Consider the following 27,635-nt stretch of genomic DNA (forward strand, 5'->3'; position numbering starts at 1 on the left):
TAATTCCTTCCGTTCCTTACTTTGCACCACTTCAGTGGGAATAGCTGCAGTAACGCAATATCAGGACACACTGACACCCCTGAGAGAGATCAGAAACCAGCAGAGAAAGCTAGTAGTGACGTAGTAGATCAAAAGTATGTACTTGTACTTTTTTGCACAAAAACAAACACCAATTTGGAGTTTCCATGTTTTTATGCTGTTGTGTTACTGGCCCGGCTCAACTAAAATTGACTCTTTTTTTTCTCTCTCTCTATGTGGAGAAAGTGAAGTCTGAATGAAAACAGTTTCAACAGGGGAACAGTTACATTCTTTATAGAAAAAAAGAAGTCCAGGTTCATCTTGAAGAACATTATAAAAAATGGAAAAGTTAATTTTACTTTCATTTATTTCAAAGGGAAACATTTACATAATTGAAATTTGTTACAAAAGGAATTTTTGGGAATAACAAAACAATTTTTTTTTTTTTTTTACATTTGTTAGAATATTTCTTGTAATCACACATTTCCCAGCAATCGGAGGCCATGATTATCCCAGTTAAAGTTATTCTTGAATACTTGGAACAGACAACACTATACATTTTCTTATGGCCACTCTCAGATTGTTAAAATCGCCAACTTCTCGCCCTCACTTTTCACACCCCTGCTCTGGATTCTTTCATCCAGATTTCAGACAAAAAATAAGTAAAAGTTCCCATTGTAGTATTTAAATGTTCCTCAAAGTGCACATTACAGCATTCATGTGTTCTGATTCCACACCGACGATCCCTTACACCACCCGTGGCAGTGCCGGTTGTTCATATTTGACCAGTTTTTCTGTATTGTCAGTTTTTTTTGCTTCCAAGCTGCAGGTGTCTTCTCGCACCTCTTAATATCTCATCTCTGTAAATGCACCCAGGTTCTCATGAAGTAGTGTTTTTGATGTAAACAGACAGAATGATAAAGATTTTACTTGAATGTTCATCAACGAGCACAAAGAAAAAATGTTAATAATTGGAACTGGTTTCTACAGCCACAGTGGACAGATTCATCAAACCTTTTTCATTTTTTTTTTTTTAATGAACTGTTATGATCAGTCAGTTGAAATAATAATAAAAACTTCTTCAAGGCTCACTTAACACCTGGAATTGAAATGCATCTTCTGTTGAATCTAGGATGGTGTCCAGCACAGTTATGCTTAAATCTTGTATCGTCTACTCAGAAATCTAATCGATTGATTCTAAAAAAAAAAAACAAACAAACAAAAAAAAGAGATTTGTTCTCATTCCATCCAAAACATGGAGACTATTGAATGCAGTAAGGACTTGTTGGCTTGGTGTTCAATCTTTGTTATCAACATGTGGGAGCTTTTTATATTATTGGGAGCAACTGGCAGTTAAGAACCAGTATTTATATAACATTGTGCAGGATCCATACGGAAAGTGTGTGTAAGCCCAGAAATAATTCGATTTATAAAACCACTCAAACTCGACGATGGCCGGCGCGTCGCAGAGGGGAGGAGAGTGTGAAAGTAAAGTTTTATCTGTTAAAGGTATTATTGAAATATTTCATCATGGACTTGTGGACTGAGTGTCGTCAGTCAGTCTGGAATTGGAAGCAGTGGGTGACGAGGAGGTTCGTGGAACAGCGTGGCCTGGCTGCCTACATCCGCTACATGATATAGCTACATATCTCTGACAACAAACATCTATGTCTACACCTCTTTATAAACAGTCAATGGTCTATATATCAACTTCCTCTTTCTTTCTTCTTCTGTAGAAAGTTTGCACCACCGCCACCTGCTGGACAAGATTGTAATTACAACAATAGCAACTTCTTCCTTCCTGTTTAGATGATGATCAATAGACAGTTATCGATTCAAGCTCCTGAGGGACACTGTCCTGTGATGGCATGTCTGAAATCGCCAGCTCCATTGAAGATGCTGCAATAATAAACAATTAGGTTTCATTACATCACGTGACACGTTGAAATTCTTCATGTCGGGGAATGGCTGTGCCACCCAAAACAGCTGAATTATGGTGCTCAGGGATGGATGTGAAATCCCACAGCTAAGGACATATTTTCACTTTACCTGAGAGGGGCTTTAGGCTGAATATATAAAGTCAAAAAAGGTTAATCATATCACAAACCTGTCTGCTAATTCCTGCTGGAAAGAACCAGCATGCAGGTTTTCAGAAACCCAAGAGTGGTCAGCTCCTGTATACATGCGCTGCTGTCGCTGCTTCCTCAGCAAGTTGACTGATTTTTACACACCTGTCACAACAATCAATCAAGTATGACGCATAAACATGCTGCTGCAAATTCAGTAGTCAACCTAATGACTCACTAAAGGAGCACATCTATTACAACGCAGGTTTGGGTGGTTGTGATTACGTGGATCTAAATTTTCAATTAGCAACTGTTTTATCTGCACCGGATCAGTTTCACTCCCAATATTCTTATCTGTTCGTCTGCAATAGCATTCGACTTTGGTGCGTTTTGAGGTTTGTACGACACAGATTTCTTGCATGTCGTTATTTATACTGTGACAAACGTTGGTTTAAAGACTGTTGAACACTTCACGTTGGTTTCTCAACAGAAACATGGACAGAGAGCGTTCTCGCCTCATCTGAGTTTAGGTGCTTTCTGTGTGGAGTTTGTCAGTTTCTCCCTTTGCCACCTCGCAAAATCCTGCATGTGAGGCTATTTGTTTCTGCTCAATTGGCCATAAGTGTGAAAGTGTCTGGTTCACCTGTTGTCATGTATGTTTTCTCACAGCAGATAGCTCATTGTTGAAAACCTGATTTCCTATTCATTTTCACAAAATAGTTAACTGGTTGCTGAGAGCCATTTGTCTTGTGCAAGTTAAACTTCAAATCTGAAATTTGATTGGTCACATTTATAAACTGAAGCTGATTTTACACTTTTAGTTCATCACTAACATATTCAGCAATAAAACGGTTTTCAGAAAATAACCGTTATACTTCCGGTCTCATTTCTTGATGGTACCCAGATTTTTCAGGATCAGAAGAAGAACTGGGCTCTCAGGCGCCCTGAAGGGGAATGCTGGCCGAACGGTTTGAAAACCACTGAAAAGAAAATCCTTGTAATCAACACAGGAGAAATCAAAGACAATTTATGTCAATGAGGAATTTTAATTTGTGCTACACATTTTAACAAATCACAAAAACATTTAAAAATACATATACTTCTCTATTTTCTATTTCCAGAATGTTTTATGTATTGATGACAGCTGTTTGTACATATAGCAAAATATTTTTTTCTTTTTTTGCCAAAATAGGAAAAAATACCTTCTAAATAGCTTTGTCATTTAGCAGAAAGAGCAGCATACAATCATTACGCATTTTTTTTTAAACTTGTTTTCTTTTTGTTTTTTTATAATGTGCAACAACAATCACAGAATTTTGTGTGCCTGAATGCTAGCTTTAAAAAAAAACTAAAACAACAAGAAGAAGAAAAAAAGGGAGGAAAAGCTAAAGGCAGAGCTGGGGAGAAAAGTGCTAAAGGAGATCTAATTAAGGCGGCGTCTGTGACAGGACGTGCCAGCAGCTCTGTGCCTCGGAGGAGACGGCAAAGACAACTCGGTTAGGATGAGGAGAGGGAGAGCGAGAGGAAGAAACAAAAAAAAGAAAAAGAGCTAAAGGAATTTAAGGGAAATATGGAAGTAAAACAGTGGAAAACCGAGAAGAGCGAAAGAGAGAGGATATTGAAGGTACCGTAGAGTGAAAGGAAATGAAGAGAGCAGGAGAGATTGTGTGGTCGTGTGTTGGTCCCGCCCTTCCCCTGAATAGAAAGACTGATATAGTTCGACTGAAGTGTCACCGCTGTAGTGTTGCCGATCGCATGCTGTTAAAGCGCTATGTTAATCTAAAATGGTGAAGCCGCCTAAAGGTTAAAATAAAACGACAAACAAAAAATATGGTAGAAATATTTAAGGCTTTAAGGATTATTACCAATAATGCTTTTCTCTTTCTGTGCGAATACAAACAAAACTGCACGCACAGGCTTGTTTCATCCGTCCATTTACCACTACTGAAACAAGAAAACAAAATTAAAACAATCAGTTTGTCTACATTAGGTTAGCTCCACTTCAATCAACTCCAAATAGTTGCCTCTTTTTTTCGCCCTCGTCTGTCCTCCAATCAGCCAGATCTGTTTAGAAACCACACTGAGCTGAATGAAGCCAGCCAGAACTGCAAACTGCTGGTTCATCGTCCCTGGATTTCCTCACAGAAAAAGAACATTTTCTTTTTTGTGCTTTGCCAAGAAGAAGAGACGTCTCGCATTCAGCCTCAGTGTTAACGTCGGTCTTTTCTTCTCCTGAGACAACCTCCTTAAGGTCTTCTGCCTCACCTGACAGCTTAATGAAGAGTACAATCATATTCTCAACAGTCTCGCGGGTCGCATTACACCCGGTCCGAGGGAATGCAGATCCAGCCACAGCGGCCTCTCTGAAACTGCACCACATACCAACAGCTTCGCGTCTCTGAACACACACTGTTGGATTTTTGAATCAGGCAGCGACCGGGATCGGATGCGTGCTGGAGGAAAGTTCTTTGGCCTGAGACTGATAAACAGTGATGGACGTTACCCGTCAACAGCACGGAACGCCGGATCCGAGTTATTACTGAGCATCCACACGGCAGAGGTCGAGCTGAAATCATATTAATGTGCATAATAAGAACGAGATCCGTGTTGGTCTGTGAATGACGACAGATTAAGTCGGGACAGAAAAGACTCCTTTAAGTTCATTTGCCTTTTCGGAAAAGAAGATTTTGAAGTTTTTATCTAACTTTAACCAAAGCGTGTGTTCTTTACAGTTGAATTCCCTTGTGAGAGGCTGCCTCGCACGCCGCTGCAGTCATTTCAAATGAATATAGAAGGCGAAGCGTTATGGAGATGATACAGAGGCTGTCCATCAGGTACCTGCCAGGAAGCCCTGGGTTTTACTGTCTGGGGTCATGGGTTTGTGTTGTCATGGCAACAATGACAGGCTGCTGCTGCTGCGTGGGCAGGACTTGATGCTGAGCCGAATCAGTCACCCCGCCGTCCTCCATCTTTGGCCGCTTGGCCTGAGGCTCTCCTGCCTGCACGGCTGGAGCTTCTGCACTGGGCTGCCTGCTGACCAGCACTGGAGGGGAGCTGGAGGCCTGAGCGGCCAAGATCTGCAGGGGGCTGCTGAGACCTGCACAGGAGAGGAGAACACACACACTTCTTAACATGGGCTGTCCCCAAATGATCAAGTTCAAGGAGAAAAATGCTCTTATTTGGGAGATGCTCTGATACGGATTATCACGTGTGCATGTACTGAAGTTGTAGCAAGACAGTGGCAATGTTCACGTTTCCACCACAAACAACTCAGCCCATTTCAAACCCATCACAGAAATGTTCGGCTGCCGCGCTCTGCAGACAGCAGCAGGTCTGTGACAGAAGCAGCAGCAATCTACAGAGAGAAGATCGAGGCGGACGGGACGTTCCCACACAAACTGCACAGCGAATCCGCTCGTTGTTGACAGCAGATCACATTTCACTTAATTAATTCAATATTACTTCATAAATAGTGGAAACAGGCGAGAGCCAGAGACACAAAAGGAGGAAGAAAAAACCCCAAAAACAAACAAAAAGTGCCACACCTGTGACAAACATTCACAACAAATCTGGATCTCGAATTAACTGCGATGCAAGGTGATGCATATTGGATTGCGGTTAGGAAACATCATTTATAATGTCAGCCGTAATGTTTGTAATATTCAAAAGTATTTTAGTTTTCTGAGTTTTGCAGCAAAATTATGTTAGAAAAAACAAAAAGGTTCAAGTGTCAGTCATAAAAATACAGAAATTTGAACAGCTTCTCATTAAAAATCATTTTAAGAATGGTAATCGCATTAACAGATGCTTACATAATGACTGTATTAACAAGGGCCCCAATATCTAGCATTCAGGATGGTCTGCACTCAGCTCACGAGTGGATCAACAAGGCAACGCTCCTGAGTTCTGCTTGACGGGAGACGACATCAAAAGGGCAAAAAAATCTTACCGGATGCGTTAGCAAAGCTGGTTGCCGTGGCAACAGCAGCAATGGTGTGTTTGCCATTTTGGGTAACGGCCCGAACAGGGAGTTGATGTAAACCTGGGGTCAGGTTACGTCCGTCCACGCCCTGCACCGCGCTGTCCACGGTCTGGATGACTCGCTCTCTGTTCAGCTGAGCTTCTGACAGGAACACAGGCAGAGAGAGCACAGCGAGACTGAGAGGTGAGGCGCGCTGATCGCAACGACCCGCTTAACATGTCAACAAGCACAGCTCAGCTCTCAAATTTTACATTTCGATATGAAAATCTGTCAACATTCTGAATAAAACTCAACTTGAATGGTTATTTATCCAGGAGAAATGAGGGGCAATGATGAGAAAACACACCCCTTAAAACGCCTCTCGACAGTTAAACATGAAAAACTATGAGAGCTTCTTGTTCTCTCTGCTTTCAGAATTGTGCTACACAAAAGCTTTTCATGCTGTTATTTGCCACCGTCACAAGCAAAACAGTTATTTGAGGATCCACAAAACAGTGTCTCTTCAAAACTGTAACCCGACTTTGAAACTTAAACCTTTTAGACAAAAGTTATCAATTTAAGCAGCTGTAGTCGAGACCTGGCAGTCCTTCAGTCTCTCAGGACACACACCGCCACACGCTTCACGAGTGTACCTTACGTGAAGCAACTTCTAATGACACAAGACAAAAACTGCAGCAGGTTTGAGAAACGTCTGAGAAATCTTAGCAACACGGCAATAAATGCCTCACAGCTCTGATATGGAGGATAAAGACAAATCTGCAGCAGCATGAACTACTCAAGCCTGCAAATGAGCACCAAAACTTATTTCCATCTCACATTACAAAGAATTGCATCATACAGAAACAGCTCTGCTAAAATAGACTCCCCCGGCTGTACCTCTGACTTCGCTGCTGCCCTCCGCTCCTCCGACAGCGGGGGAGCTGTACCCGTTGGCGGGGTTGGAGGGTGCGCTGGTCACCACGCGCACCATGGTGATGGAGGACTGAGGGGGGTGCTGGAGGACATGGATGGGCTGGACTTGGCCGCCGCCGCCGCCAGGAACCAAAGCGAGGGCTTTCCCGGAGCCCGAGGGCATTACTGTGGGGTGAGGGGGAGCGGCCATGATGACGGGCTGAACGCTGACTGGAGATCCTGTGTGGGGAGATCGAGCCGCGGTTTACACCGGCTTCGACTTCAGCCTCTCCTCCGTGTTTGTGAGTCGTGGCTGGCGCTCACCTGGGGCGCTCTGAGAATACCTGTACTCAGGTACTGATGCCAGTTTGTGCGCCAGCTGCTCGTGGTGGTCGTGGGGGATCGGGGAGCCCTCTCTGCTCAGACATTCAGGAGTCTGCAGCCCGCTGGATGGAGGGGAGAGAAGTCCCTGGTGGGTCGGGGAGGCAGGGGCGCTCCTGGAGGACGGAAGCCACAGAATAAGTGGAAGAGAAAGACAAAGCAGAAGCGAAAAACAGGCTGAGAGCAGCATTCAGAGCTCCTCGGTGCTGGCTCAAAGTCAGACTTACTTTGTTCTGTCCAATCGAATGAGAGCAGGAGTAGAAGCAGACAGACGGGGTGAGGGTTAAAAGAGTCACAGTTTGTGTGTGTGTGTGTGTGTGTGTGTGTGTGTGTGTGTGTGTGTGTGTGTGTGTGTGTGTGTGTGTGTGTGTGTGTGTGTGTGTACACAAGGTGACTAGTCCAAGGTCCTACCTTGAGGATAGTGGTCCAAATGGAGTCCTGAAGCAAGCCACCCCTCTCTGCCGTCTTTTCCTGAAGGCTTGCTCTACCAGCTTGGTCTCTGAGGCCGAATCCACACGCCAAAAGCTTCCCTTCCCCGGCTCGTCCTGAGAGCGGGCCACTTTCACAAAGTAGCGGTTCAGAGACAGATTGTGTCTGATTGAGTTCTGAGGAAAGTGGAAAAACCATGTTAATAACAATAATAATACCAACAGAATATTTTACTGAGGTTTAGTGTTCCGTGAAACCTAAAGCTCAAAGAGAATATAAATATCAAATCTTCTAGCAGACAAAAAACCAGTAAAGAAACAGGTCTTCACCTGCCAGCCCTTGTCTGCAGTGCGATAGTAGGGGTAGTGTTTGGTGATGTGGGCGTAGATGCCGCTGAGAGTCAGTTGCTTGTCCGGGGCTGAAGAAATGGCCTGGACGATCAACTGTGCATATGAATAAGGAGGCTTGGACTCATCCTAGGCAAAAATAAAAAGAGAGAAAAAGACAACTGAAAACACACATCTCAAAACCGTATTTAAAGCACGTGGTTTCCTTTGAGGTAGGCATGTTTTGAAAAGTGTGTGTGCTCCCGGTGCTCACCTTGGGGCTGTCTCCTCCTGCTGACTCCCCTCGCTGCTCACTCCCCCCACCTCTCTGCTCAGCAATACTCCGTCTCTGCTCAGAAACGGCCTTGGCAGCATATTCAGCTGCTAACTGGAGGTCGGAGGTCACGTTGCGTCCATAGCGATACCCTGATGATCCTGCCCCTCGGGGACTGGCTGGACAGGAGTTAGGAACACTGGCGGAGAGAGGAGAGGGTGTTACAGGCTGCCCGTGTAATTCGTGCTCTAAATAAATGGGTAAAACTGGCAACAGTGTTGCTACAGAGACTCTATGGATGAACAGCAACCTGCTGCATTTTGTCTACACTGACATTTATCGCCGGAATTAACTCACAAACACTGAAGGCGACAATGAATCAAAGTCACACTGTGTTGGACTGTAGTGTCTGGTAACCTTCTTGATGAGTAAAACACAGCACATCACAAAAACGCCTGTTTTTAATTAATAAAATACATAAAGAGAACCAATTCAATCCATCATAAAGATGGTAGAAAGGTGACATAATGCTATTAAAAACAAACAAACACACACACACACACACACACTTCAGGATATTCCAAGCAGTCAATAACAGAAGCATGGAAAACATGCATCTCTCCTTCAGAAGGTGTTTCTAACTTTGACCATTAGATGGCAGTGCTGTAAAATCTTTTTCTGATAATAGTTCCAAGAAAAGCGGAGGTGGGCTCCACTAACCAGCCAATGACTGAGTCAGAAATCTATCAAAACAAAGAACACTGAAAAGGCAAACGTTTTATTAACCCTTTCACCAAATACACTGACAAAATTACAAGTGTAGTCATTTTGAAAACAGTGGTAAAACTGATACGTCACAACAAACACTCTTCTAGGATTTTATCAAGCAGGCTTAATACTGGAAGGCGGATCCAACATTTCTCAGTTATATTTTCAGCCAATCGCCTCACTTTTACAAGTTTGTGCATGTGTTTGAGACACATTTGCTTTTACTCTACATCCCTGAATCCCTTCCTAGTAAGAATTTCTAAATTGTTTAATACTACCTAACAGACCGCATTCCAGTGTGATAAACATAAAAGACAGAAACATTGGAGGGCAAAGCACATTAGCAGTGCAGTAAAACATTGTGCATGCACACCTTTTTGAAAGAGAAAGTTGTGAAGCTGTCAGCGCACAGAAAAAAAACGTTCTTCACAAGACGACTGTTCACTTTTACGCGGCTACTTTTTCAGTAAGCATTTATTGGTAAAGGTTTTTAACGCATGCATCTGCTCCTGTTGAAGGAGGAAAGTAAAAGATGTGTATAATGGCAAAGAATGGCAGAAGAAACAGTATGAAGCTTGCAATTACACAACTTTTATAGAAACAGCCTCATAAATCGAAAAAGTGAGTTATATGGAACCATGAAGGTGTGCTATGAGTACTTAGTGTAATTATGGCTTTAACCTGGACCTTGTGGTTCTTGCACATTATTGTGACTGTTATTACTGTTGCAACAACACATCCTGAGTAGTGTGGAACTATCTTATCTGGATTTTTGAGTGTGTGTGTGTGTGCCTCAGCTTTTCATCAAACATGTCTTATTTTTTTTGATTGGTCTTTTGACTGAGAAGTGGTGATTTTTTTCTTTCACGGTCACAAAGTTGTAATGTGAAAATGACAATAATTATAAGTGTTGATAAACAGTGATTCAATATATAATCCTAATAACAGGAGCCCAGCCATGCATGTGTCAGTATAGACAAGCGGTACAGTGACAACCTGAGCAATAAAACATCAGAACTGGACATCAAAATGACCAATACCCAATGGTTTATTTGCAAAGACCAGAAAATATCAAAAGTGTTTGAACAGAACTCCACATTTGTTGTAGCAAAGCGACATGAAACACTTTTTTAAAATTAAAACGATCTCTTTCACCACTTCATTAATTATTCAAAGAAATCCTCTGATGTTTTCTGTGGTAAAGCGACCACCCATTACACAAAAATGAGCTGAACCACTGAAAAGTGTGTTAATTATTAACTTGCCTTTATCTGCTGCTGTCAAGAGACAGAATACAAGGAAATCCAAGTAACTTATTATACAACACACACCTGCTTCTGTTAGTAAAGTAAACAATGGTTTCTGGGAGAGTCCGCGAGCTTTGATTTGCCTCTGGCAACACAGAGGGACGGATACACACAGAGTAACACACAGAGAGTGTGTTTGTAGTGTTTGGCGAAGGAAACGGGGCTGCAGGCTTTGTTTTGATAAGGGCTGAGAGAATAATGAAGACCAACAGAAATGTCTAATGTGACTCAACAGCAAGGTAAGGACACAAAAAAAAAAGAAGAGGAAAAAAAAAGAAAAGAAAAAGCATCTTGTGTGCAAGGCCTCAGACTAAAACGTCATCAAAATTATGTGTGCTTTCATGAGGTATCAAGGGTCATCTTTGCACCCCCCCCCCCCACAACACTCTTACAACAACAACAGCCCCCGCTCCCTCCCCCCGCCTGCGCACATGGACCCGCAGTACAAGAGTGCACGCTGGCAGAAGAGGAATGTTAGCCCATACAGTTCATTTCAGTTGCCAAACAGGAAAAGTGACTGTCAGCAATGCGAGGAGACGTTGTTGGTGTTTTAAGTGGGAGCACGTGCTTTTACACAATACTCCTCTGTTGTATGTGGGTACTGGTGAGGAAGGTGGCACAACTATCTGCCCGAAAAAGGCCACAGTGAACGCAGCACGGGGATGTATGAAAGAGTGTCTTCGCGCTGTGTGTCCACGTGCGGGAGAACGGAGCCGAAGAGGGGTGAGGGGTGAGAACGGGGGGTGGGGGGGGGGGCTCCGAAAAGGAAACCACGAATGGACGGAAAAATGGCCTACAGGCCAAACAATCTGCCCGGCAGCCAATCACGCGCCTTGAAGCAGCAGCCATCCCATATAAGGCATGCACACACCGGCTGACATTGGTGGGGAAGTGTGGTGCAAGGGCAGGCACGGACCACCAGAGGGCGCACGCAGCAACGCCAAACAGTGGCACAAGCTGAACACATTCATGGAGAAGAGATTTGCAATCATGTGCTCCCACTGTGATCACTACAGTGCACTTCAAAAGAAAACCCTGCAGATCCTGATACACAGACTCATTTCACAATGAACATAAAGATAACTCAGCAACTTGCAATAGACTGAAACACAGGTGCTCTGCAATATTTTTTGTCAGTGAGATCAATATCTTTTGTTATAAATGACTTTCATCAGATGTGCTTTCATTCTGATTTTCTGCTTTGACATACTTCATTTAAACAGAAGAGACCAACTTTAAAACTTTGAGACGTTTGTTTATCTGCAAATGCTTTTCTTTACTTGTAACACCTACTGTTCCAGTAAGGACTCAGTGATTTAGTTTCATTTCCTCTCTGTAACGTTCTATATCATTGTGCTTTGTTCTTTGGAATGAAAAGTAATCGATTTCTGTAGGTTTATGACCAATGAATGACAATTTTCAAGTTTTCATCAATTTGATGAAACAGTGGAAAAAAATCTAAATGAATATTCAGTTTTAAGATTCTTTAGAAAAATGTAATTTTTCTGTCATAACCAACAAAAAAATACATAAATGAAATCAGAAAATATATGAGCTGAAGGTGCAGAAAAGAAATGGGTCTCTTTATAATAACCACGTCTACTTTCTTAATAGAGTAATGAAATTTTGTTAACTAGAAAGCTAGTTTATTATTTATTGAGACTTGCCATTTTGAATTGAATTATAAGATTAATTAAAGTGTGGGAAACCCTTGGAAAGGCACTTAAACCATGACCAAAACGTTTGTTTACAAGAACTGTTCCACAGACTCATGTGAAACCACAACACCTACAACCCTATCAGACAAACGAATTTTACATTCATGCAGTGTAAGTGTAATGGAGTGGCCGTTACCTGATGGTGCCTGTGGGAGACGGCAGTGGAGAGCCAAAAGCCCTGATGTGCTCCTCATGCTGCTGCAGAGTGGGAATGCTGATTTTGAGGGGGGAGATGTGGGGCAGAAGTTGACGAGGGGGAGGAGAGGGCTGCTCTTTCTCCCTGTGCTCCTCAACCTCCAGGAGTGACGTGAACTGGATCTTGATCACCGTACTCGGAAAGCGAAACACACACCTAGAGAGCAACGCAACAGGGAGGAAGATCAAGACAAAAACAGAGACAGTTAGTTTGAACTGTTTTCCACAGAAAGAGTGAACACGTCGTAGACTCCAGATACTCTTTTAGGTTAGATGAATAATCTTCCTGCGAGTAAAAGCTACAATCAAAAAATGATTTAAGGTTTATGGTGTTGCTGTGGTTACATCTCTTCCCTCATAGTGAGATAGCTCTTGATTCAAGTTGTGCGTGGAGTTTGCATGTTTAGTCAGTTTCTTTTTAGATTTAATCTGGATACTTTGATTTCCTACTACAGTCTGACATGAGCTTGAGGTTAGTAACTCAGTAAGTCACTCTCAGCTACTCAAGGGAGTGAATTTAATCTGTATGTGCCCGTCTCTCTCTGTGGGTGAAAAAAAAAAAAAATTCATATAGGCGATGAACCAAAGAGTTTGTTTGGCTAAATTAGACAAGAATAAAATGTAATACTAGATGTTACACAACAATCTGGAAAACAGGATGACAACATGTTTAAATGTTGTGCTAGTGTTTGTTTCATGCATCACACAGCAAATGAAAAAAAAAAAAAAAATCAGAGACAGTTAACAGATTTGTTTAACGACAAGCTTTGATTGGGAAATATCAAGACATGTCTCTTCTCCTGTCTTCATCATTTGTTTGTACTGTAAACAACATCTAACCACCTACTCAGGATAAAAAGAAAAATCTCATTGGTGTAGATCTAACAGAAAACTGACAACCCTGCATTTCCTTTACTCTTTTGCTTACAGCAGCTTACAACTCCTTACTCCTTACAGTTTACCACGTCAAAAAAGCAGGGATCAGTCAAAGGTCTGAGTTAGTTCAAACCTAAACAAGCCCACAAAAGCATAATTATATGTGTGACAGACTTCAGAAATTCTCCAAGGCTGATGTAAATAAATCCAAATTTTCCCAGCAGTGAACATTCACCCAAGAAGTGTTGACTATTCTCTGCAACTCTTCTTCCAACCTTTGCGACTGCGGCCGTCATTTCTTCCCAACTGTAATGATTGTGTTTGTGAGCAACAAAAATAAGCCCTGCTAATTCTAGGGTTGCTGCGCTATATCAAACAACAGACTCCAAGCTCCCTACAGAGAGGAGCTAATGAAAAGAAAATATCAATGCTACAAACGCCAGCCTGTGATTAAAAATATAGAAAATAAATGTTCCATCTATTTTCTTTGCGTCTTGAAGAACTGCAGCTGTCAGTTGAACACTGTCTCTTTTAACACACTGTTCACAGCTGTCGCAGCCTAGAGCAGGCCATCCTCAACAACCAAGTGTCCCAGAAGAAGAGCACTGCTGAGGGAGGACAAAAAGGCCTACAGCAACTCGGTGGGAGCTGAAAGGCTCCACAGCTTATAGTGAAGAGCTTTTGCTTCAGCTGGACTGCTTCACATGAACACCAGAAGCACAAAGAGAAAGTCACCATTAAAAGAACTGATTTTGACGAAAGATAACATCGAACATCATGTTATACTGTCGTGTTATACATCGTGTTATACTGAGTAAATGTGTCAATTTGAGCCTGAAGAGCAAACAAACCCCATGCAAACAGTTTGGTAAATAAAGCTAAAAAAGACACCACTCTGAATAAATGATACAGATTTCACTGAAACTGCAACGTTTAGATGATAATTGATTAGTGGAGTGAAAGAAAACACATCTGCCAAACAATGCGTTTACATTGTAAATGTTTAGTGAGCACTTTCTGACCCCAGCAACACAAACAAATCTCCTGTAGTGATGTTTGATATTGAAACTGCATGGTAAAATGAGAAAACACTAGATATAAACTAAAGATTAAATTAAAAATAAAAAGTAAACACTGGTTTTAATTACAGTGGCTCCAGAAGTTAGAAGCAACATCAACTGATGCACTTAAGGTTTGTTAATAAACCAATCTGGAAATGACTGTTTTATTTTTTTTGTTTTTTACAGTAAGCAGAGCCAAATGCGATTAGAAACTTCAGAATGACAACCAGCGGAGCTGAGCTCACTTATTAATTGCTCTCTTACGGATTTAACTTGGCGCAGTTTCTCTCTGCTAACTTTGTAATCCCGAGAAAACCTCCAAGGGCAAAACAGCACATGCAAACACAGGCCTGGATGGAAGCTAGTGTTTACTCCATGTGCTGCTGCTTGCTGCAAGGAGGATGTCATTCATGTTTGCACTTCCTGTTCGGTGACCAACATACAGGGACAACTGCAGCAGCGACTGACTGACTGACTGACTGACACACACACGCACGCACGCACGCACACTTTCATTTTTCAGATAATGTGGCAGTATGTCTCAACAAGTTAATTGCGCAACAACAGTGTAAAGTAAAAAAAAAACAAAACAAAAAAACAAACAATACACGGTCCCCTGGTTGACTAAACAAAAAGTCGATTCAGGTTTCACGACAGAAAACAAACACACCTCTTCCCCGCACGACTCGTAAGACGAGCCTTCTGGGGTGCGTTTGTTTACATTTATGTTTACGTGCCGCTGACACGTTGTAACAGGCTCATGGGCGGCTAGCACTGCAGCTAAAAGACACGAAAACTGCGTGAATAGCACAGTAAGCAGCGGCTAAAATGAAATACAGTGAAAAAGTATTTTTTTAAATAAGAGATTAAATAACAGCGAGCTATATGGAATTTAAACAAACTCCATTTTTAACAAACGACTTGCAAACTTACTTCAGCTAGGCCAAATGACAACGAAGCTAAGTTTGCTAACCAATACAACTAGCTGGGAGGATTCAATGAGCTACCCCGGAGCGACTAACAGTGAAGTAATCTCTCACATCATTTAGTATTTTTATGGGTTAAAGTGAAGACAGTGATATTTACTTTGTACATAGCACACAAAACTAATGTCACAATTGTTTGTTTTTAATCCAAATCACACTGAGCTGCTCGGGTAGGGTCCTGTGATAAACTTTGTGTCTCAGTCAAAAGTATGAATTGATTCTCTGATAAATTGACAAAAACATTAGCTAACCACATTCCTCAGTACATTTCTGACACAGTTGGCAAAATACGAATACATATGTAAATATATCGAATCGCAATGTGTCGTCTAGTAAGTAAACGTCTTAAATGTAGCGTGACATCAAGGCATGGTCAATCTGAAGGGTCAACGTGTTCGAATTGCCCCATGAACGGACATCCAGCCTCCGGCTGTCGGTGGCGGCTAAGCTAGCTTACTGCACTCACTCTCTGGGCAGCGGCAGCGGCGGCGCACCCCTCCGCTGGAACACCCCATCCACGAACACGCCGTTCTTGCCCAGGCACCGGAGAGAGAAGCCACCCGCCTCATCGTAGCTGACCTGCAGGTGTCGCCGTGAAATGAAGCTAGAGTGACCCATGTTGATGTCCACGGAGCCGTGGGACGAGTTCCGGCCTATGGTGACTGTCCTCTGGCGCATGACAAACTCAAAGTCCCGGCCCTCGAGCCTGGCCAGGGCCTGCGAGCGTGGGGAGGCGAGACGCACGGGGAGAATCCCAGCGTCGCTGCGGGCTTCCATTACCGGAGGACCCAGGAGGGCGAGCGAGGGCTGGTGGAAGGGGTGCGAGGTCACGGCGACGCGCACCGGGCTGCACGGCGCGGACTGGAGAGCGAGCAAAGCTCGAGCCCCGGTGTCGTCCCGGTAGTCTGCCATCTTCTCTCGGAGGGTCAACACACTCACACACGCACACACTTCTCAAACACAGAGTTGCAACGTGAGAGTTTTCGACCGGGGCACTTGTTCACTCCGTAGCTGACGGAACAACATGGAGATCCGGTCCGGTGTAAGCACAGGACCGGAGCTCGCTGGAGCCGGACCGCTGCTGCGTTCAAGTTCCTCCCGTTCCACATAACACTCATAGTCGTTGCTTTTGACGCGTTTTACATCAAAAAAGTAAAATATGAAATGTTTATAATATACTTCTTATCATTTCCTTGCCAGTTTATTGTCATCTATTTGTATCTCTAAAAGCTCCTTGGGTTAACAATGTATATAATATGGTTTTTGAAATGTACTTTTGAAATTGATTGGATCTCAGTTTTACATGGTTGATCATTTTTTTAATATAGAAAATGAATAAAAGAGTCCCCGAAGTAGGATCTTCAGCCACAGGTGTCCCATGAGACTTTAAACCTGGTTAAATAAAGGATTTGATCAAAATGTAATAATAATAATAATAATAATAATAATAATAATAATAATAATAATAATAATGATGATGATGATGATGATGTTGATAATGATGATGATAAAGATAATAATAACTGTTACATAGCCAGTGATCCAACCAATAAACCACATTTAAATATTATTTAGCCTAAATATCTGATTATTGAAATTCGCAACCTTTTCGGCATGTATTAAAATATTTAAGAAACGAATGCTTTGCCACATTGTCAGCAGCCGCATTTCTCCGTTGCAGGCTTTGGTTCCCTGAACGCCACATTAACATCCGTCGCTCATTGGCTGCACATCATGACGTCATGTCAGGAAACTGCAGGCTGAGTTGCAGTAGTGTGTTGAGATTTGGGACTTGTGTCTCTTTGAGCTTCTCTGTTCAGCAATGATTCTTGATTTCTTTCCCCCTGTGTCTTTTATAAATTAGTTTGACTACCTGAAAACGAGCTCCCAAGCCTTTCTGCAAAAAAAACAATTCATCTAAAGAAACATGCGCTAATCTCAAAATAAACTGATGCAATAATCAGATTAGAGTTTCTAAAAACACATGGATATAGATTTCAGTCATATAATGCTGCACACATCAGCAATAAATGCCTGAGGCGCAGTTGGTTTTGAAACATTTGGTGCACTGTCAGATTTCTGCTACTTTCAGAAATATGTAATGAAGGTATTTCTTCCTAGAAACCCAACCGTAAGAGCATGTGCTGTCTGCAGTGGAGCTGGTTTACCCACCTCACATTTTTCTTTCTTTTTTTTTATCTCTACCCTCTGTTTATAAACATAGAAAGAACAAGATGGTTGGAAGCTCAGGATAATGGATCTTGAAAGGAGCCGGAAGACGCTGGAGAGTTAAACTAAAAAAAGAATGGAGACAAACAGACTGTCCACAAGAGCTCGCTGTTGATACATACAACTTTTTTAAGGGACACTGGTTGAACTGGGAATGACAAGACCGGTGGCTCCCAATATTTTTTTTTAATGCCGAGTCCTCAGAGACAGACTTTAGAAAGGCTGTGAACCCCCTTCAAAATCTGTCATTGTGCAAAATTTTACAGTGAAGCCAAACAGTGACAGGCTCACTCACTATTAATGTATAAAAGCACAAAAGGAATGAGAAAAAGTGGCTCATTGTTTATTTTCATGTGGAATCACTTCTAGTGAAACATGCAAAATGGAAGCATTTTCTATCACAAAACTGTGGACATATATTCTTTAGATTTTTTTAATTGTTCACAATTTAACAGTTTTGAACTTTGCATGTATCAAAGACAACACTCAGGAGAAATATATCCATCCATCTTTCACCGCTTATCCAGGACTGGGTCGCGGGGGCAGCAGTCTAAGCAGAGATGCCCAGACTTCCCTGTACCCAGACACTTCCTCCAGCTCTTTCTGGACGATCCCAAGGCGTTCCCAGGCCAGCCGAGAGACAGTCCCTCCAGCGTGTCCTGGGTCTTCCCCAAGGCCGCCTCCCAGTGGGACGTGGCTGGAACATCTCTCCAGGGAGGCGTCCCGGAGGCATCCTAAAGAGGGGCCTGAGCCACCTCAGCTGGCTCCTCTCGATGTGGAGGAGTAGCGGCTCTTCTCCGAGCTCCTCACCCTATCTCGAAGAGAGCGCCCAGCCACCCTGCGGAGGAAGCTCATTTCAGCCGCTTATATCCAGGATCTTGTCCTTTCGGTCATGAGCCAAAGCTCATGACCATAGGTGACGGTGGGGACGTAGAATGACCAGTAAATCGAGAGCTTCATCTTTTGGCTCAGCTCCTTCTTCACCACAACAGACCGAAACAATGACCTCATCTCTGCAGACGCTGCACCGATCCACCATGTCAATCTCACGCTCCATCCGTCCCCCACTCATGAACAAGACTCCAAGATACTTAAACTCCTCCACTTGGGCCAGAGTCTCTCCATCACCCTGGAGAGGGCAGGCCACCTTGTTCTCGTCGAGGATCACCTAGAAATATATACATTCTTTATTGTGGAGTTTTAAACAAAGTTCAAATTCTCACTTGATTAAGATGAAGTTACACAGAGGCACTCACAACTTTACTCTTGCAGTGAAAATATTACATTTATTGTGATTATACATGACCATTTGTACAAAGGTGGGTTTTAACGATAACTTTTCATTCAAGAATTCATTTTTCTTGTTTCAAAATGGAAATTTAAGAACGTGGCTCCAGCTTCAGCTTGATGGGTCGTTTTGGACTCAGCAGACCTTGCACGTCCATCTCAAAGGGGACCTGATGGGAAATTTGCAGAGAAATTTTTAATTTACAGATGCACTGCTCCATTATAAATCTGTACAAAAAAAGAAAATATCTAACCAGAAAGTCAAACAAGATGACTGTGTAAAGTCAGTTGTGATTTTTCATTGTTAAACCAACATAGAAATCTCACTGCATTAAATAACAGCTGACAGCAAAATAAACAAGCAAAGACTGATATTTTCACATTAGCAGACAGCTGAAAAGTTAACATCTGCAGTCTCACCTCAGTCTCTTTGCACACAGAAAAGCTGAACTTTTGGAGGACCTCCACAAGGGCAAGTTTCATGGACACCAGAGCAAATCGCATCCCGATGCAGTTCCTCGGTCCCATTCCAAATGGCATGTATGTGTACGGATCGATTGTCTCTTTGTTTCCCTTGGTGAACCTGAGAGTACAAACACATCAGAAATTAATCAAATGACTCCTGTCTGTGTTCCCAGGCTCTTCTAACAAATGGAAGTTCTTTTCTATACCTCTCAGGTTTAAACCTCTCTGGTTCGGGCCATATTTCAGGGTCTCGGTGCAACGGCCAGGTGGGGACCATGACCACCATATCTTTAGGAATCACAAGGCCGTTTATTTCCACAGATGCCTTGGCGACTCGCTCCAGACGTGCGGCGATCGGGTACAATCGGAGAGACTCGTTGATGGCAGCATCCAGATAATCCATGTCCATGAGGGCCTGGTATTCAATGGGACCCTGCAGACACATAAAAACAGCTGTTAACCAGAGTAGGTACATCAGCATGTGATGAATGAATGAATGAATGAATGAATGAATGAATTTATTTGTTTCAAACATGCAAACCATAATTCAAATTGAAAAGTCATCTAAATAGTGACTTTGTAAAGCAGACATCAATCAAAACAGACATCAATCCAAACAAAATATACCAAACATAGAGAACATAGATGCCATCCTACATTTCTGAAAAGGAGTGGGAAGAAGCAGAGCTTATTTAATCCCACCCCCTCTCCCAATTGAAACTTATCATTACCAGTTTCCTGTGTCAGATCAGTAACATATCATAAATTCAAAAGACAAAGAAAACATCTTCAAATTAGTTGATTTCATTAAGATCGTAATTCTTCAGTATTGATTCTTTTATTTTTTTCTTAAATATCCTCATGCTTGAACATTTTTTCAGATCTGGACTTAAGTTGTTACAAAGTTTTACACCTGAAACGGAGACACAAAAGCTTTTCATTGTTGATCTGTGTTTGGGAATAAGAAATTTGCAACCAATGTCTCTGAGATGATAAACATTATATGGATGATGAAAGTGCTTTTGAATGTTTACTGGCAAGGAGTTTTGCTGTACTCTATACATGAGTTGAGCTATTTGATATTCTACAATGTCCTTGAACTTTAGAGTTTTGGATTTAAAAAAACAATATATAACAATATATGAAGGAGTCAAAGCAACACTGTCATGCACACTCTAAAGCCTGATACTTGTTTTTTTTACTTCAACATCTTTCAGATGTATCACAGTAAGGAAATAAGTTCATTTTATTCTCATAATGGCAAAATTTATCATTAAATTGTCTTCTGAGCTCCTGTAATGAACAATTCCAAAGGCTGTAAAATGGTCCAAAAAGTTAAAACATGTCTGATAGGCATTTGTAGATGTATTTGTTTGTGAGCTCTTCTGCCTTGATGATGGCGCTAAGCTCTTCAAGTAGGACACATTTAAGTAAAACCTGGCAGTTTCAAAGCTGTAGGCTTCACACCTAACCTTGTTGGGGAAGGTGGCGTCGATCTCCTGCTGCAGCTTTTTCATGACGTCTGGGTTGGTGGCCAAATTGTAAGCCAGGAAAGTGAGAGTGCTGCTGGTCGTCTCGTAGCCAGCAAACAGGAAGATCATGGCTTGGGAGAGGATCTCGTGATCACTCAAAGCTGGAGAAATAACAAGGACATACATCAGGATTTAGAGAAGCTTCAAGTAAACTTTCATTTACATGGAAAAGTATGCATCACCTTTGTCTTTATCGCCTCCATTTAGGTTTTTCTGAGAGTCAATCATCAGCTGGAGGAAATCCACACGATTCTGAGGGCAGACACAATCGAAAACTGCTTTAATTGCATTTTTTTATATATACAAGTGAGGGAAAACAAAACTAATTCAATTCCCTTACCATTGGATGTGGAAAAATTAGCAGCATTTCAATTTGAGAAATTTAATGTAAATTTCACAATGGAATTTCCCTACTTGTATTATTCCCAGTTCCCAGGTGCATGAACACAACATTCGAGAAAGATAATGATTTGTACACGGCCTTTCATTGTTGTGGTTTTGTATTGTAGCTGTTTTCAATTTGTTATAATATTTCTACATTCACTCGGTATCACATTCAGTTCACTTAACATCTATAACATCCTGTATGTTCTTCTTTTTTCTAATTGTTTCTTTATATAAAATAAAGAAGGCTTTCCGGAACTGGGAAAAGGGTTTATTTTCAGGAGAAGAATCACTTGCTTCCATCTTTTTTTACCTAATCATGATGTAATGGTTTATTTTTCTTAACACAGGGATAGATATGTAGCTGCTCTGTTAACAACAAGGTCACAGATCACTCCTTACTTCCTGTTGTTTGCTGGTCTCCCGGCTGGACTTGATCTTCTGCAGTGAAGCATAAAAGAAGTCCGTCACCGATGTAGGGAAAAAGGAAAACTCCATTTTCTCAAATATGGGACCAAGGAAGGGGAACAAGGCTGAAATGACACATATAGAGACACATTTAACAAGAACATTCCACTGAACTGTGTCTCTGAACTATAATTTATAGTAAATTGAAAAAGTAGTCTACCAACTGCAAGGAAGAGAGGGTCTAACAAATCAAACTTGAGCATCTTCTTGATGTTCGTGACGAAGGGATCTGAGGGGTTGTTGAGAGAGTCAATATCTACACTGAAGGCCGTGCTTGCTACAACATCCATACTGTAGGGTCCAAAGAACCTGAAAGAGCAAACACAAATTATAGTTATACTTTTATAGTTAAAAGCTTAATATTAGTATTTCTTTGCATTTATTTTCTGGAATAATTCAGATCTATGGAATCTGTAGGATGTGCTCTTACTCCTTCATCTCCAGTGGCTCATCCTTGTCCGCCATTTTCTTCATGTTGTTAACCAGGATAGCAGAGTGATGCTGCATTATGCTAAACATCTGATACACAGAGATGGATATCAGTTAACTGAAATTCCATTATTAGATGTGGCAACAATAGCACCAAATTCCTGCTGATTTATTGTACTTTAATCTCCATCAGTCTCTGAAAGAGAAGTCTGAGGAGGCCCAGTTAAAAGAATAAAGAAAGATATCACCATGTTGATGGCACAGGTAAATTGCATATCTCACAAGCCAAACAAGGTTGTGCAGTTCATTTTTATAGGCGAGTCACATGAAAATGTCAGATTTCTGCACAGGGCCAAACTACATGTCACACTTAAAGTCTGATCAATATGAAAATGTTGACAAGATTGTTTTTGCGCTACTCATCAATGTTTCTTGTGATTGTTTGAGCGTCTTCTCTGATCACCATGATTTAAATTATAATATTCCAACTCAGCGAATATGGGGAAAGGTAACTTATGCCCTGCAGGTAGAAATACATTTCATACCTTTGAAAAATGACACTGTCATCCTCAAACCTGAAGCCAAAAGGTGCACACAGCACACTAATTCTCATTTGTTTCATCATTTCTCATTGACAAGTGAAAATTCTGCATGAAGCCTGCAGGATGTGAATTGCTCAGGCTAAAAGGTCACACCTCTTTCAGTCTCCCTGACGTGAAGGAAGGAGAGAGAACGCTGCGGATCCTCCTCCACTGATCATCCTCAGCAATAGACACAGCATCGTACAGCGGCCCGTTCAGACGGAAGTTCTGAAAGGAAGTTGGAAAGAAGACGAGGCCAATTTGTTTTAACTGGAAAATCAAATGATTATGCCCTGAGAGTAACATTGACCTCACATACCCTTCGATTGGTGAAGAAAGAGTAACACTCCTTGATCAGGACAGTTTTTATCATGGCAGGGTCTGTGATACACAGCACTGGCTGACGCCCATCGAAAATGCTGAATATGACAGGGAGAGAAAACAGAGAAAATTTAAATTATTAAATTAAAAAAAGAGCATCTAATTTACAGAGAGCTCCACTAATGTTGTGAGGATATTGATGTATCTAGTTGGCAGACAAACATTTCCTCTGCATACATAAACACACACAGAACAATATGCAAACTCACCCCCATGTTTTCCCATACTTCTTAAAGCATTGCTCATCAAAATTGGTGAATCCCTGAACAAAAAAATGATGTATGACACAAGTTTGTGAACAGTGCAGCAATTTGAATTTAGATATTTTACATATATCTCTGATTATATTTGAGATAAACAGAATAGCAGAAATAAACTGAATGTAGTATAAATACAGTCAAAATGTAATAACTGCTGTAAATTTCCATATATTCAAAAAAGTTTAAGTTTAAAAAAGTTTAAACAGGGATGTGACGCCTCCACATCTGTGAATTACCAAACAGGACTAAAGGTTTTAACGTAAGATAAAGTGTAGTCTATTCAATATTAAGGCTGCCAAGTTACCCATCTCCATGTTTAATGTTTTCATAATCAAAAGTTAAAAAAAAAATAAAATAAAACAGTTGTATGACTTTCACATCTTCGACTGTCAGCATAAACATTAGGATGGGCATAACATTATTATATTATTCTGTCCTTTATGGAAGTAAGTGAGCTATTTAATACAATTTATAATAACAGCATAAATTTAGCTGTGCTAAATTATCTCATAGGACAACAATCAATTGTTTCCTGTTGTAATAATAAGTTTTACTGCAATTTGAAAAACACAATAAGCTCCCAAAGGTAAATTGAAGGATATTATAAGTCTGATATTAAACATTATGTTCAAACTACAGTAGTTGGGTTTTGTTGGACACACCGAATGGCCAGTCAGCTTCCTGTATCACCTTGTGAACTCTGCCTCTACTTTAATGCACCAAATCATTCCACCGTTATTGGATTTACTGATGTTCACTTTACAGCTAACCAAATTGTTAAGAATTTAAAAGTCTGTACAAATTATTCTTTTGATTGAGACACTGATTATCTGTCGTCAGTAGAACTGTAGATAGCCCTGCAGGGTGCAAATGCAGTTCATCAACATGTTTCTCTTTCAGCTGAGATGTTAAGATGTTTTATCCTATCACAACACGTGGAGAGCAAATTGTTTAAGATCCAGTTTGTCTTGTCGTTTTACAGTTCTCTGCAGACACAGCCGTTGTCCTACTGGTGTTCTGAATCGTTCAGTGTTAAAATGAAAGCTATGGACAAACTTCTACTAACAAATATTATCTTAAGTCCATTTCTATTTATCGAACTGTTACACAAGACACACCTGTCCTGCTATGGTGTATTATCAGCATGAACAAATCATCAAATAACTGGTCACACACCCCCAGTTTATGTTAAGAAGGATTGATTATCCAGCAGAGTAAAGGCTGGTTGACTTCTTTTATCCACCATTATCAGAGAAAAGGTACAAAATCAGCTGCTCCTGGAGGTGCTGAGGTCCAGAGGGAGGTTCAGAGAGAACTTTTTCTGTCATGGTCCTAAGTTGTGAGTGAGCTGCCGCTGTGCATCAGACAAGCTCCTTCAAATGTTCATTTTTAATTTTAAACCCATTAATTTTAATGGATTTTAATTTTAATTTCAATTTTAATTTTTTTTAACTAAAGCCAATTTACTGCTTGGCTTTTAAACCAGATTGAGACTGCTGCTCCTGTTTAATTTTCACCATTTTATTGTTTTTATTGCTTTATTGATTTATTGCTCGCAGCTATCTTTTTAGGCTTCTATCTATGTCCTTTCATGATCAGCGTTTATTGCAGGGTGGCGGTTGTAAAGTCCTTTATAACAATAAATAAAGGTAATTTATAATGCTGAGTTGTGTTGAGTGCCTGCTGCTAAGATACTATTTTTGACGATTTTGTAAACCAGCCAGACACTTCCTCATCTGCAACCTCAATAAAGTCTTAATTTTACAGTTCCTATGTTTCAGGAGCCTGAGAGAAAAGCTCGACCAGCAGACATGAAGGGCGTTAGCGATTCTCTGAGCAAAACTGGGTGGAATGGATTCCTAGTTTTCATTGTTGAAGAGTTTAAGCACAATATTTTGAAGTTTCAGTCCAAGAAAACTACATTTACTGTATGTAGATCACACACACTGATAAACCACCACAGTTTTTAAAATGATCTACGTTAGAATGTGACGCTTACAAAAATATAATGAGAGTAGAAACAGGACCTACTTTTTTATATGCCAGCATAGTGCCAAACAACGGGATGGGTTTGGGACCAGGGACGCCTAATTTCTTAAAGGTCCCGAAAGTCCAGGTTGAATACCTGCCAAAGACATGAAATTGTGAGGAAAATGTAATAAAAACTCCACAGAGATCAGAAGCGGCTGAATACACTTACACAAACACCAGTGTGATGAGAGCAACCAGCAGAGTCCATGTCTCTGCAGACAAGTAGAGGAAGTATCCCATTAGAGCAGGTCTCTTCTCAGCAGCAGCTAAAACCTCTGCGAAGCTCCAAATCACTGCGACAGCCTTTTATTTACTGCTGGCCAGACCAGCTGCGTGAGACCAGGAAGTGTGTGAGAGTTGAGTGAGGGACAGCGTTTAGTAAATAATTGACAAGGCTCAGCGTTATGATCCTGTTGTTTAGTTGTCACTCTGACTTTGTGGCATGAGTCAATTAAATGTTAAGAATCAATTTGTAAAGTCTGTTATTATGCAGCTGGCGCTGTGCTTGATGTTTTCCCTCAGTTTCCTTCGTCTTTGCAGCGAAAGGAATGAAAGTCCAATGGATGTTATGTAACACAGAGAAAAAAGACACTGCGGTCACGTCAGCCGTCTCTCGAGTTCGCGTGGTCACGCCAGTCGCTCCAAAATTTAAAGTGCGCTACTATTACAGACTTTATGGCAAGCGCACAGAAGCAAGTGGGAACGTCGGTGAAATGTATCCAAATGCAATAAAAAGTGGTGTGTCTGACAGAGCAGACTTATATCTACAATGCTGTGTTAATTTAGAGCCACTAGGTCACGTGACCTGAGAGTTATTGAGCGATAATGCTCCTATTTACATGACAAAACATATTAGAAATTCATAAAAAATATGAAATGTATCCAAAAGCAATAAAAAGTGGCGTAAAAGCAGGCTTAGATCCACCATTCTGTGTTGATTTTGAGTCACTAGGTCACGTGATCTGAAAGTTATTGGGTGATAATTCTCCTGTTTACTTGATAAAATACATTAAAAATTCCTAAAAAATATGAAATGTATCCAAATGCAATAAAAAGTGGCGTATCTGATAGAGCAGGCTTAGATCTACCATTCTGTGTTGATTTTGAGCCACTAGGTCACGTGACCTGACAGCTATTGAGCGATAATGCTCATATTACTTACATTATAAATTTTATTAAAAATTCATGAAAAATATGAAAAACACGAAGATATGGACAAGTCGACCCACGAAGAGTCGCCATCCGGCATCGGGCCATTCTCCTGCCGTGGCTGCGGCACGCCGCTTCACGAGCAAGACCGCCACAAGCACTGCTTCACCTGCCTGGGCTGGCAGCAACAGCGCCAGTGGGTTTCCTGCCCTGCCTGCCTCGCCCTCCGGCTCGAAGAATCCGAGCGTCGAGCGGCGTTCATGGGCGCCATTTCACTGGCTTCCGTTCCAGGAGAGACCGGCATGGACTTCGCCGCTGCTCCTGCCCCCTTCACCGACTGGGCCGAGTCGGGCGGGGATCTTCTCAGCTGCCGTAGCTCCTCCGGCTTGGAGAAGTCTGCATGCATGATGATTCCCTCTCCACGTTCTCCAAGGCCAGCCGTCTGAGTGAGGCCTCCATGTCATACTGGTGGCCCCGGACACCCCAAGCGCCAGGTGGTTCTCGGACCTGGTCCAGTAGGCAGTTAAGGATCCGTAGCCGATGCCTTACTGCAGGCAGGGGGCGCCCTCCGGTCTCGCCCAGTCCTGGCATTAGACTCGTGGCCTGGAGGCTGAGAGGGTGAGTCTAGTGGGACTAAATGTCCCCCCGGCTGTGGTATCCACCATCTAGAGCGCCAGAATCCGCTCTACTGCCAAGGCTTACAGGTCTCGGTGTCACCTCTTCGCGTCGTGGTGCTCGAAGAGGGGTTTGGACCCGGTCTCCTGCGCTATCGGCGGGGTGCTGGAATTTCTGCAGATTCTGCTGGACAGTGGTCGCGCTGCATCCACTCTCACGGTGTTTGCATCGGCCAATGCGGCGGGCCATGATGGCTTCGGACACTTTTCGGACACCCAGTCACTCGCTGGTGAAATGGTTTCTGCATGGGCCGTGGCGGCTGCGGCCGCCCCCTAGGCATATGGTTTCCCCATGGGACCTCCACACGGTGTTGGATGATCTGAAGGGACCCCCTTTGAGCCTTTGGAGTAGGCGGAGGACCGCTTTCTCTCCTTTGAGGGTGCCCTTCTGTTGGTGCTGGCATCCGCCAAGATGGTTGTGGATCTCTGCGCCCTGTCGGTCGATCCCTCCTGCATGGTGTTCAGTCAGGATGGGGGACTGGTGCAT

General features: G+C 42.0%; 2 protein-coding genes across 3 annotated transcripts; both read right to left on the minus strand.

Moving 5' to 3' along the window:
* Nucleotides 1-3,115: 3,115 nt before the first annotated feature.
* Nucleotides 3,116-16,327, minus strand: foxk1 (forkhead box K1). 2 transcript variants are annotated; one of them, XM_030093839.1, is made up of 10 exons: nt 15,745-16,327; nt 12,297-12,512; nt 8,368-8,566; nt 8,097-8,243; nt 7,750-7,943; nt 7,566-7,571; nt 7,282-7,454; nt 6,943-7,197; nt 6,034-6,207; nt 3,116-5,181 (listed from the first exon to the last, which is right to left on the minus strand). In XM_030093839.1, exons 1-10 carry the CDS (start codon nt 16,188-16,190, stop codon nt 4,943-4,945), a joined length of 2,049 nt encoding a protein of 682 aa, XP_029949699.1. In that variant the 5' UTR covers nt 16,191-16,327; the 3' UTR covers nt 3,116-4,942. The 2 variants fall into 2 exon arrangements, with proteins under 2 accessions (XP_029949699.1, XP_029949700.1); XM_030093840.1 differs by lacking the exon at nt 7,566-7,571 and having other exon boundaries at nt 15,745-16,326.
* A 2,439-nt stretch (nt 16,328-18,766) lies between these two features.
* LOC115390664 (cytochrome P450 3A40-like) lies at nt 18,767-25,721 on the minus strand. The gene is made up of 13 exons (XM_030094601.1): nt 25,495-25,721; nt 25,326-25,419; nt 23,244-23,296; nt 22,973-23,072; nt 22,768-22,881; nt 22,074-22,162; nt 21,804-21,952; nt 21,578-21,708; nt 20,974-21,043; nt 20,732-20,892; nt 19,466-19,692; nt 19,215-19,377; nt 18,767-18,964 (listed from the first exon to the last, which is right to left on the minus strand). Exons 1-13 carry the CDS (start codon nt 25,563-25,565, stop codon nt 18,887-18,889), a joined length of 1,500 nt encoding a protein of 499 aa, XP_029950461.1. The 5' UTR covers nt 25,566-25,721; the 3' UTR covers nt 18,767-18,886.
* Nucleotides 25,722-27,635: the final 1,914 nt, after the last annotated feature.

The sequence above is a fragment of the Salarias fasciatus genome, chromosome 6, assembly GCF_902148845.1.
Source record: "Salarias fasciatus chromosome 6, fSalaFa1.1, whole genome shotgun sequence".
Taxonomy (NCBI): domain Eukaryota; kingdom Metazoa; phylum Chordata; class Actinopteri; order Blenniiformes; family Blenniidae; genus Salarias; species Salarias fasciatus.